We start from the raw sequence: 12,907 nt of genomic DNA, 5'->3' as shown, positions 1-12,907 counted from the left end.
CAAGCCTGCTTTACTTAAGCACATAGCTTATTACAGATGACAGCCACATCAGCTGCACTTACATCAACCCTTCCCTGCAATCAGTTTTGGCATCTTTCGTTGGAAAATATTCCTTTTTGGAAAATGTTGGTGTTATAGAGTATTATAGTAAGCATCTCCAATCTGAATGTATGCATTAATGTTTGTAGCATGCCTGATATACTCAACCGGTGTCATCAGTAGCACAGGCTTTTGCAGTTCTGTGCTACCACAGGTCTTACCACAGGGTACCTTTGTAACTATTTGCTCCCAGTTCTGAGTCCAACTGTATTGTATTTCAATATTTTTAAAAGAAGATTGAATATCACAACGCATTTTACTATCTTTTTTGTGGCCAAGTACCACAGCTTTTTGGTGACGAGGCAAAAATGGCAAAAGAAAAGAAAAATAGAAATTCAGGGTTTAGCATGGTGCTATGGAGATTTGCACATTGAGTAGCTAGCTTGCAACATGAGTGGCAGTTGAGGGCTCTGATCAGCAGGTTCCTGAGTTCAGGTTAGCAGCACCATGACTATGTTCAGGATTATCAGTGAGTTTGTGGAAGAGAAGGGGGCTGGACTGAATATATGGAAAGATTAGAAAACTTTTTCTTGATAAACGAAGTTAAAAAGCACTCAGTTCTCCCAAGTTTGTGGGATTAAGACATAAACTAGTGAGGAATTTAGCAGCACCACTGAAACTGAAGGACATTCCACTTGCAGATTTAGTTGCACTTGTTCAGAATCTGCTCAATCCTAAGCCCTTGGTGAATGTCCAGCAGTTCAAGTTCCATTATCATTTTCGGAAGACGGGACAGTTCATAGCTAACTGTATTGCTAAATTAAACCAACTTTGGAGCAATATTGGAGGACGTGCAATGGGGCAGATTAGTCTGTGGCATTAATGAAGATAGCATTCAGCACTGTTTGTTGGGAGAAGCCACACTGACTATCAAGAAGGCATTAGAAATTTCTCAAGGCACGAAAATGGCTGTCAGCAATGCAAAAGATGTTCAAAAGGCTAATAGCAATGCACAGGTGAGTGCAGTGCATCAATGAAGAAAGAGACTGCAAGCAAGATGGTAAAAACAGGAATGTTTGAAGTGTGGACAGACACTATGTAAATCATTGCAAATTTATGGGCACTGTTGTCACCATTTCAACAAAAAGGGTCATTTAGCTGAGAAATGCAGAGATGCTAAGAGCAAATTGAAGGTTGAGCAGGGAAATTCAAATTTTAAAAAAACTTCTGTAAGCTAATCATCACCTAGAAGGCTAAGGCCAGGCAAAGTAGCACCCTTAGAAAATGTTTCATGTGAGTGAGAGCCATGCAGACCCCATCTATACTACAGTGGAGGTTGATGGAAAACGTTCAAGATGGAGAGGGACAAGGCAACCTCTGCATTTGTAATTAGTGAGGCAACTGACAAAACGACTTGTATTCTAAGGAGGTGTCAACCCTTACTCAAGCAAGGATCCAACTTTGAACGTACGCTGGAGAGGCTTTACCATTGCTTGAAGTGGATATTACATACAACAGCTAAGAACAAGAGAATGTCTCCTAGTGGTAAAAGGAAAAGGGCCTAGTTTACTAAGGCATGACTGACTCAGTAAAATTCTGTTGAACTGGGGTGAAATTAAGCTCTCACAGGTGACAGAGGATGTCATTCAGAAATATCCTGAGGCTTTCGAAGATGAACTGGGTACATTGCTTGGCACGACAGTTAAGTTGTTCACTGATCCTTCAGCTAATCCTCATTTTACAAGCCCAGGACAGTGGCTACGTCATGAAAGGCAAAGTGGAGGAGGAGTTGGAGCAGCTGCAGAGGCGAGGAATCATTCAGCTTACTCAGTTATCATTTTGGGCAGCTCCAATTGTTCCAGTTCTTAGAAGTGATGGTACTGTGTGTATATTCAGGGATTACAAACTTACCATTAATCAGGCCTCTAAGCTAGGTGCTTACCCATTGCAAGATCTGATCTCAAACCTTGCAGGAGGCAAGAGGTTCTCAAAACTTGACATGAGCTACACCAACCAGCAACTTTTTTTAGAGGCTGACTCAAAACAGTATGTCACAGTCAACACTCACAAGAGTTTGTTCAAATATAGCTGACTGGTTTTTGGGGTGTCCTCCAGTCTGGTGGCTTTTCAGAAGACAGAGGACAATTCATTGCAGGGGATTTCTCATGTAGCAGTTTACTTGGACAACATTTGGAAAACTAAGAAGGAGCTCCAGAGCAAACTGGATCAAATGTTTTTTAAAGTTTAAAGTTTAAAATCTTCAGAGGCAGGGCTGTGCCTGAAGTGTAGCGAGTGCAACTTTCAGGAACAGAGGGTGGAATATTTGGGTCAGAAAGTCACAAAGCATGGCTTATCCCCTGTGGAAAACAAAGTCAGAGATATCAAGGAAGCGCCAAACCCTAGAAGTGTGCCTGAGCTTAGGTCATTTCTGGGCATTGTAAATTATTACAGGAAGTTTCTGCCAGACCTTTAAACAGTATTGGTGCCACTGTGCCTGCTGCTTCACAAAGAAACAAAGTGGAAATGGGAATCAGCAAAAAAGGAAGCTTTTAAGGACACGAAAGTACTGCTACCATCAGCCAATCTGCTGGTTCTCTTTGGTCAAGACAGCATTCATTCTGTCATGTAATGCTTTGTCCTAGGGCGCGGGGGCAGTAACCTGATGGAGAATGGGTCAGAAAAACCCGTTGGTTTTGCATCACGTACAATGACAGCAGCTGAAAAAGGATATTTGCAGCTAGACAAGGAAGGCCTAGCCATCGTTTACATGCGAAACAGTTTCATTAGTATCTTCATGGTCATTCATTTACTATATGTACCAACCATAAGCTGCTGATGAGTGACTCAAAGTGCATTCCTCCCCATGTCCTCGGCGAGAATATAGTGCTGGGCTCTCACCTTATCAGTCTATTAGTATAACATCATGTGTAAGTCAGAGAAGGACAATGCAAAGGCAAAAGCACTGAGTCATCTTCCTTTACCAGACGTGCCCATCAAGACATTATTTCCTCCAGAGACAATTTTCTTGCTTGAGCAACTTTCACATTTTCCAGTGAATGCTAACACATTAAGCAGTGGATGGACTTGGACCCTGTTCTTTCCTAGGTGGAGATTTCTTATACAGCGTTGACCTACTGTTATGGGGGAAGATGAACTGAGACCACGTGCAAAGCTGAAAGATGAGCTAAGCATCCAGAGTGGTTTCCCCCCGCTCCCCCCACCCTGGTCATTTGCAAGACTTGGATGAAGTTTATGAGGCCCATTCGGGTGTCTCCTGAATTATAAGTTTAACCAGTTTGTATGTTTGATGGCCTAATATGTATCCGGACTTGGAGAATACAATGAAATCCTGTTCTGTGTGCCAGATCAATCAGAAGATGGTACCACAACAACCATGGGAGTGACTTGAGTCTCTATGATCTAGGCTTCATGTGGACTTTGTAGGGCCTTTCATGGATCATATGTTTCTAGTCATTGTGGACGTGCATTCTGAGTTGTCAGAAGTACATACCATGAGCAACGTCACAACTCACATTACGACAGAGAACCTATGCCAAATTTTTACAACCCATGGTTTACTGGATTCTCTTGTTTCCGATAATGGTGTAACATTTACAAGTGTTTTGTCCCAAGAGTTTGTGCAAAGGAATGGAATACACCATATGCCTTTCCATCCAGCTTCAAATGGTTTAGGTTAACAAGCTGTTCAGACGTTGAAAGAAGGATTGAGGAGAATGGTGGGTGATACTTTGGGAACCAAGCTCTCATGATTCTTGTTCCAGTAATGTACCATGCCATGAATAACAACAGGGCTCTCACCAGCTGAATTATTGATAGCTAGGAGGCCCAAGTCACAAATGTCAAAGCAAGAGTGGGAAGGAGTCAGAAAAAGGAGAAGGAACCATGCTAGGGAGAGACATTTCAACCCAAATGATTGTGCCTATGTAAGGAATTTTGGCAATATTATTCACAGCTGAAGTGATCCAGTATATTTGGTAGTGAAACTGACCAATGGAAGAGTTGTTTGCAGACACCAGTATCACATCTATCTGCACCATGACTCCGAGAAAGTAGAAGTTCCAGTTATCATGGTAGAAGGAAATGCAGCTGTAGCTATTCAACAGGAAATGCTTCCTGATGCACAAGGACATCCAGTGGGCTCTTTACCAGGAGAGGATGAGGCATATTCATGCACAAATGCTCAACCTACTCCTGTGCCCCAAATCCAGATCAACTGAAACAAGCCTCACCAGTGTCTATAGGGTCATAGCATAGTAACAAAACCCCTGAAAGACTGACATCTCCTTGAGGCATGAGTTCATTGTGGTTCTTTCCTTACAGGGGATTAAAATTAAGCTGGGGTCTGGAGGTGTTATTGTAAACATCTTCCTATTTGAATGTATATACTGATGTCTGTAGTGGGTATGAGCATGCACTCCACTCTCCCACCTCAAATCTTGCTGTAGTCTGCTCCAGTTGCCTCTCCTAGGATGCACAGAGCATGGTTGCCCGTGAGACAGGTGGTCCAGCATTGAAATTTTCATATGGAATGCTGATGAGTCTTGAGGACCAAATTTCACAAAAGTTCAAGCATGAGCTGCTTGCCCAATATCATTCCCAAGCCTCTGTAATGATTACTGCATAATATCCATTAATCCAATTTATGTTTCTAATTTGTTTTGTTTCTTATGCTAAATATATTCATGCACAGATTTCTGATTTGGGTGACTGTCTTCACCCTGTTCATATATCCTGCTGGGCTTTTTCTCACATTGATTTAGTGTGTTGATTTTCCTCTTGCAGCCCGTTGACTCATGTTACAGTAATTGTTAACATCCCTTGGCGTTCTTGACATTAGTCGTAAAGGGTGTTTAATGGCCTGCATCGATAAAAAATCATGGTACTTTCCTCGAACTAATTCAGATAATTAAACAAATCTGCACATTGGATTTGTTAAAAAAATCTTTTAAAATATTTACATGTGTGCAGATGACTTTCTTTCCAGCATGGAAACTGAGAAATGTGATGTTTTAAATGCTCAGACTAATGACAATATGGGTCAAGGATCACAGAATTTATGTAGAAGTGGGGGTCTGAACAGATGAAGGCTAATGGTATTCCACCAATAACAGCAGCCAACTGGTTTCTTGTGAAGCATAAATTGAAATATCTTCTGTTCAGCAGTCTGCTACTGTACCTTAACTCTAAATGCAGCCTCCTCTACATTCAACACAGATTGTCTTCCATAACTACATCACAAATGGTCCTCTGTATAACCATGCTCCAAATGGCACAAAAACACATCGAAAAGAGGTTGTGTTACAAACCAATCTACCTTTGGTTTCTTACAGACTAACATATTTGGAACAAAATGTTCAAAATTTTCAGTCGTCCTTTAATCCAAAGATAGCAATTAAGCAAAGTGTGTGATGCTTTATCATTTTATTGTGGTGCAGTTTGAGAATTTGACAGTTGTATAAAATATGAAGAAGATTGTTGTTGCAGCCTGTGTTGTTAGCAGTATTTGAAATACAGAATCTAAGCAAAGAACTGATGGTATTGGACTAACATTAATGACAGCTGCATCATGCTAGCTGAATTGTATCACCAGTTAACACGTGCACACAAAAAACACTCCTTTCTTCACTGAATTTGACATATAATTGTGCACCCAGTGCCTTAATGCGACTTGAGTGAGCTGTAAAGGACAACATATCTAAACAATTGTTAGCTCATCTACTGTCACAAAGACACTGCAAACTGCAGAAAGCTATTTTAGTATGTTTCTGGCCAAGTGTGAATACCTGATTTTCTAAATCCTTTATTTGTTCAGACCCTTACAAATAGAGTCATTTCTGGTCTGCAGACAACATTTGGGAGAAGCAACAGTGTTATGCGGGGGATGGAGAGAGAGAGAAATGTGAAAGATTGAATTTCAGTGCAGCAGTTCCCTAGTGTCACAGGGTTTGTTTTGCTAAATGAGTATATAAGCAAGGTAATTGCCTAGCATACTGGAGAATTCTTTCCATTCGCCGCCTTCAGCACTGAAGAATATCACTAATGATTCCTTTTAAAACAGAGATGTTTCTTTATTCTTATTGTCTATATCCAGTATATAGATATGCTAATTTGTTTCTGTTCAAAGGTTGTATTTGATAGTTGATCAATCTTACTTTTCTGAAACAACAAATGAAATTCAGTTACTACAAAATATGGTTAAAGTCCACTTGCTAATTTACTTGAATTGGTTAATTAATTTTGTTTTATGTTCAATTGTTTTTTCTAGCAAGGCGGCACAGCGCCAGTGACCTGGGTTCAATCTGGCCTGGGCTAACTGCATGGAGTTTGCACATGGGTTTCATCCCACTGTGCACAGATGTGTGGGTTCAGTTGATTGGCCATTACATTTTAGTGTCATGGAGATGAGCAGGGTAAATACATGGGGTTATGGAGATGGGGCCTGGGTGGGATTGTTGTCGGTGCAGGCTCGATGGGCCAAGTGGCCTCTTTCTGTACTGTAAAGATCCTATGATTCTGTATCTTTCTATGCATCAGATATTGGAGATCTACAGGTATATGTTCCTACATTCTTTCATGGGATATGGCTGATGATGGCAAGGTCAGCATTTGGTGGCCATTTCTAATTGCCTTTGAGCTAAACAGTTTGCTAGGCCATTTCAGAGGCTTTTTAAATCACCTTGCTGTGTGTCCAGAGTGACACATGGGCCAGACTAGATAAAGATGGCAAATTTCCTTTCCTAAAATGCATCAGTGAATCAGAAGTGTCCTTGCAACATTTGGTTATCATGATCTTAGTGACTAGCTTTACATTCCAAATGTATTAATTGTATTCAAATCCCACCAGTTACCGTGGTGGGATTTGAACCCTTTCGCCCAGAGCATTACCCTGGGCCTTTCAATTACTTGTCCAATGACATTACTGCTATGCCACCACCTGAACAACAAAGAACAAAGAAAATCACAGCACAGCAACAGGCCCTTAGGCCCTCCAAGCCTGCGCTGACCATGCTGCCCAACTTAACTAAAACCCTCCACCCTTCCGGGGGCTATATCCCTCTATTCCCGTCCTATTCATGTACCTATCAAAACGTCCCTTAAAAGTCACTACCGTATCTGCTTCCACTACCGTTCCAGGCACCAATTACCCTCTGTATAAAAAAAATTTGGCTTGTACCTCTCCTTTAAACCTTGCCCCTCGCGCCTTAAACCTGCGTCCCCTAGTAATTGACTCTTCCACCCTGGGAAAAAGCTTCTGACTATCCACTCTGTCCATACCTGTCATAACCTTGTAGACTTCTATCAGGTCTCCCCTCAACCTCCGTCACGCCAGTGAGAATAAACCAAGTTTCTCCAACGTTTCCTCATAGCTTATGCCCTCCATACCAAGCAACATCCTGGTAAATCTTTTCTGTACCCTCTCCAAATCCTCCACATCCTTCTGGTAATGTGGCGACCAGAATTGAACACTATGTTCTAAGTGAGGCCTAACTAAGGTTCTGTAAAGCTGCAACATAACTTGCCAATTTTTAAACTCAGTGCCGAGATTGATGAAGGCAAGCATGCTGTATGCCTTCTTGACTACGTCCTCCATCTGCATTGCCACTCTCGATGACCTGTGTACTGTACACCCAGATCCCTTTGCTTATCAATACTCTTAAGGGTTCTGCCATTTACTGTATATTTCCTATCTGTATTAGATCTTCCAAAATGAATCACCTCACATTTGTCCGGATTAAACTCCATCTGTCATCTCTCTGCCCAGATCTCCAAATGATCTATATCTTGCTGTATCCTCTGATGGTCCTCATTGTATCTGCAAATCCACCAATCTTTGTGTCATCTGCAAACGTACTAATCAATCCAGTTACGTTTTCCTGCAAATCATTTATAATATATACATAATATATATTACAAACAGCAAAGGTCCCAGCACTGATCCCCGAGGATCACCACTTGTCACAGCTCTCCATTCAGAAACACACCCTTCCGTTGCTACCCTCTGTCTTCTTTGACCTAACCAGTTTTGTATTCACCTTGCCAGGTCACCTCTGATCCCAAGCAACTTCACCTTCTGCACCAGTCTGCCATGAGGGACCTTGTCAAAGGCCTTACTGAAGTCCATGTAGACAACGTCACTTCCTCGAAAAACTCGATCAAGTTTGTGAGACATGACCTCCCTTTCGCAAAACTATGTTGCCTCTCACTAATACGTCTACTTATTTACAAGGATTCAAAGAATCCTCTCCAATAATATCCCTACCGTTGGTGTAAGGTTCACTGGCCTGTAATTACCTGGATTATTCTTGCTACCCTTCTTAAACAAAGAAACAACATTGGCTATTCTCCAATCCCCTGGGACCTCCCCTGTAGCCAGTGAGGATACAAAGATTTCTCTCAAGGCCCCAGCAATTTCCTCCTTTGCCTCTCTCAGTATTCTGGGAAATATCCCATCAGGCCTTGGGGACTTGTCTACCTTAATGTTTCTCAAGAACCCCACTATCCCTGCCGCCCCCCCCCCCCCCCCCCCCCCGGATCTCAACATGACTCAAATTATCTACACATCCTTTCCCAGAGTCGTCATCCACCAAATTCTTCTCTTTGGTGAATACTGATACAAAGTATTCATTTAATATCTTGTCCATTTCCTCTGGCTCCACGCGTAGATTCTCTCCCTTGTCCTTAAGTCGGCCAACTCTCTCCCTTTTATATATGTATAAAAAGCCTTGGGATTATCCTTGAAAAACCAATGCTTCTTCATGATCACTTTTAGCTCTTCTTACTCCTTACTTAAGTTTCTTTCTACTTTCCTTGTATTCCATATTTGCATTGTGTGTTCCCAGCCTCCTAGCTTTGACAAATGCTTCCTTTTTCCCTTTGAGAGATTTGACTAGATTCCCCATGTTATGTTGCTATTGCCCCACCTGCCCACCACTAGCATTAACTTTTCATTTTAGTCATTTGAGAAAGCTGCACCAGATTTAAATCAAACTAAGTAAGTGTTGTACTTACGTTAAAATATTTTTAAATGGTCATACCTAGTGCTGATCATATGCTCCATTTGCACTTCTGTGAGTTGTGAGATACACATCATTATCTTTAAAAACATTTTTGGATAGTCACCAAATTTACATGTGATTTCATCAGCATTTTTGTCCTTGTTTCACCTCATTAATCTGGTTTCTTATAAAGCTTAATTCTAATAAGAACATAAGAACATAAGAAATAGGAGCAGGAGTAGGCCATCCAGCCCTTCGAGCCTGCCCCGCCATTCAATAAGATCATGGCTGATCTGTCGCTGCTCAGTTCCACTTTCCCGCCCTCTCCCCATAACCTTTAATCCCCTCTCCTATCAAAAACCCATCAACCCGCGTCTTAAAAATATTTAGCGAGGCAGCCTCCACCACTTCAACAGGCAGAGAATTCCAGAGATTCACCACCCTTTGAGTGAAGAAGTTCCTCCTCAACTCCGTTCTAAACCGCCCCCCTTTTATCTTGAGGCTGTGCCCCCTAGTCCTATTGTCTTTTTTGAGCGGGAAGAGTCTTTCCACCTCTATCCTATCCATCCCATTCATCATCTTATACGTCTCAATGAGATCTCCTCTCATTCTTCTAAACTCTAACGAGTACAAGCCCAGTTTATTCAGCCTCTCCTCATAGCTCAACCCCCTCAACTCCGGTATCAGCCTAGTAAACCTCCTTTGCACTCCCTCCAAGGCCAAAATATCTTTGCGCAGGTGCGGCGCCCAAAAATGTACACAGTACTCCAGTTGCGGCCTCACCAATGCCCTATACAGCTGCAGCAAGACCTCCCTACTTTTATATTCAATCCCCTTCGCTATGAAGGCCAGCATCCCATTCGCCTTCCTGACCACCTGCTGCACCTGCAAGCTGGGTTTTTGCGACTCATGCACAAGGACCCCGAGGTCCCTCTGCACCGTCGCCTGCTGCAGTTTTTCGCCTCGTAAGTAATAGTCCTTCCTACCATTTTTCCTACCAAAGTGGACCACCTCACACTTGCCAACATTAAATTCCATTTGCCATTTCCTGGCCCATTCGCCCAGCCTATCTAGATCCTTCTGCAGACTCTCCATACCCTCCGCACAATTTACCGTTCCACCAATCTTGGTGTCATCAGCAAATTTCGACACTCTACACTCGGTTCCCTCCTCCAGATTATCTATATAAATGGTAAAAAGCTGAGGCCCCAGCACCGACCCCTGGGGCACTCCACTAGTCACCATCCGCCAATCCGAATAGCACCCGTTGACCCCCACTCTCTGCCTCCTATTTGACAACCAATCTTCTATCCACGCTAACACCCTACCCCCAACTCCATGTCCCTCGACCTTCTGCAATAACCTCTTGTGAGGCACTTTGTCAAACGCTTTCTGAAAATCTAGAAAGACCACATCCACCGGCTCTCCTCTATCCACCGCCCTAGACACATCCTCATAGAACTCCAGTAAATTTGTCAGACACGACTTCCCTTTAATGAAACTGTGCTGCGTCTGCTCTATCAAGCAATTCCCTTCAAGATGCCTCGCAATTTCCTAATATGATCCAATTACTGATATATTATTAACTAAATATTTAAGTTAATTACCATAAAAACAGAAAATGCTGCAAGATATGAGCAGGTCCAACAGCAAATGTGGGGAGAGAATAGAGGCGATGTTTCGAGTCTAGATGATCCTTCGTTTGCTCTGGGTCATCTAGACGAGAAACGTTGGCTCTATTCTGTCCCCACAGATGCAGTCAGATCTGCTGAGATTTTCCATCATTTTCTCTTTTTGTTTCAGTTACCAGCATCTGCATTATCTTGCTTCTAATTTAGGTTTATTAAAACATTTTAATACTTCCACTGTTTTTAATTTATCCAGCCTCATTCACTCTTGCTTTTTACAATCAATCTTGATTCTGGGGAAAGACCTTGACATCCCCATATCAAACGGCTTGTGATGCATTATCTGTATTTTCTGTTCATGAGCTTTGAGCATTACTCTGACCTAAACATCAGAATAGATTAATGGGGATCATTAGCTTAGACCAATTCTTACACATAACATAATTAAGCCCCACATCTATAATTATTTAATTTGGATCTGCCATTCAATTATTCATTTAGATACACCAATTGGATGTAAAAATGAGCAGAATGATATGTATGACCTCCAGCTGCTCATCCAAGTTTTGCAATCTAATAGTGCTTTTTGCTATATATGAATGTGAAAGATGTTTATGAATATTTCTTTAGACCATAAAAAAGAACAAAAATAGGCTAATTAACTTCTCAGGCTGTTCCATCATTCACGAATACCATCGTAAGTTTTAAGTTTATTTATTAGTATCACACGTAGGCTTACACTGACACTGCAATGAAGTTACTGCGAAAATCCTCTAGTTGCCACACTCCTGCACCTGTTTGGGTACACTGAAGGAGAGTTTAGCAATGCCAATCCACCTAACCTGCACATCTGTGGACTGTGGGAGGAAACCCGCACGGACACGGGGAGAACGTGCAGACTTCACACAGACAGCGACTCCAGCCGGGAATCGAACCCGGGTCCCAGGTGCTGTGAGTAAGCAGTGCTAACCACTGTGCCATCCGTGCCACCCACACTATCCACATATGACTTGATTCCACGAGTATCCAAAAATCTATTGATCTCTGTCTTGAATATACTCTTCTCACAGCTCTCAGGGTAGAGAATGCCAAAGGTTCACAACTTTTTGAGTAAAGAAATTTCTGCAAATCTTTGTCGTAAGTAGTGATTGTGGCCCCTGATTCTAGACACCTTTCATCTACCCTATCAAATGCTTAGAATTTTTCATATATCAGATATATATATGGGGCGGCACGGTAGCACAGTGGTTAGCACTGCTGTGTCACAGCTCCAGGGTCCTGAGTTTGATTCCTGGCTCGGGTCACTGTCTTTGTGGAGTTTGCACATTCTCCTCGTGTCTGCGTGGGTTTCCTGTGGGTACTCTGGTTTCCTCCCACAGTCTAAAGATGTGCAGGTTAGGTTGATTGGCCATGCTAAGAAATTGCCCCTTAGTGTCCAGGGATGCGTAGGTTAGAGGGATTAGTTGGTAAAATTTGTAGGGATATGGGGGTAGGGTCTGGGTGGGATTGTGTTTGGTGCAGACTTGTTGGGCCGAAGGGCCTCTTTCTGCACTGTAGGGTTCTATGATTGTGGGAACATCTATGATTCTGTCACCACTCATCTAATTTCTGGGGAATACAGGACTAGTCTACTCAATCTCTCCTTCTAGGACAATCCTGTCATCCCGGGAGTCAGTCCAGTGAACTGTCTTTGTGCTTCCATTCAGGCAAATATAGCTTTCCATGAGTAATGACAGCAAGTCTGTACGCAATGCTCCAAGTGCTCATCAAGGATCTATGTAATTTTTTTTTAAGAATTGTATTTTTGAATTACTTTCTTACTTTATGCAGGAATGAAGATGCGGTTAATCAAATGGCAGTTACTCCTTATCCTGTACCACCCAGCTCTCATTCTAGTGAGGTAAGGACGTTGATCTCATTCAATGCTGTTGTTATTCCAATGGTTTGAAAGCTGCCTAACCTATTGTGCTAATGAGGCAGTTTTGTGATAAACGTTGAGTGTCAAACATTCAATATAATTGCAGCAATGATTTAATGTTAAATGAACTTTTTTATAGGACTGCGTCATAGCCATGGTTGTTAAAGAAGCAGTACTTGGTAATTTATCAAATGCAACCTTTATAGAATTTAACTGAAAAATCTAGCAAAGAATGACTTTTGAATGATTTTCAGATATGCATTTTGTACGTATGCAGTATCTTTTTAACTATTGATATCTAAATG

At 42.0% G+C, this 12,907-nt stretch overlaps 1 protein-coding gene across 5 annotated transcripts in view; it reads left to right on the top strand.

The window, feature by feature from the left end:
• The window catches only part of patj (PATJ crumbs cell polarity complex component), a 359,514-nt gene that overhangs the window by 235,525 nt on the left and 111,082 nt on the right, over nucleotides 1-12,907 (top strand). For all 5 annotated transcript variants that reach the window (XM_080195514.1, XM_080195515.1, XM_080195511.1 and 2 more), the window contains one exon: nucleotides 12,515-12,584. In XM_080195514.1, coding sequence (XP_080051640.1) covers nucleotides 12,515-12,584 — 70 coding nt within the window. The remainder of the gene's footprint in view (nucleotides 1-12,514; nucleotides 12,585-12,907) is intronic.

This window comes from Carcharhinus amblyrhynchos, chromosome 9, assembly GCF_965287045.1.
Source record: "Carcharhinus amblyrhynchos chromosome 9, sCarAmb.v2.hapA, whole genome shotgun sequence".
Lineage (NCBI taxonomy): Eukaryota > Metazoa > Chordata > Chondrichthyes > Carcharhiniformes > Carcharhinidae > Carcharhinus > Carcharhinus amblyrhynchos.
Note: the sequence above shows the minus strand (reverse complement) of the source record. Positions and strands in the feature narration are given on the sequence as shown.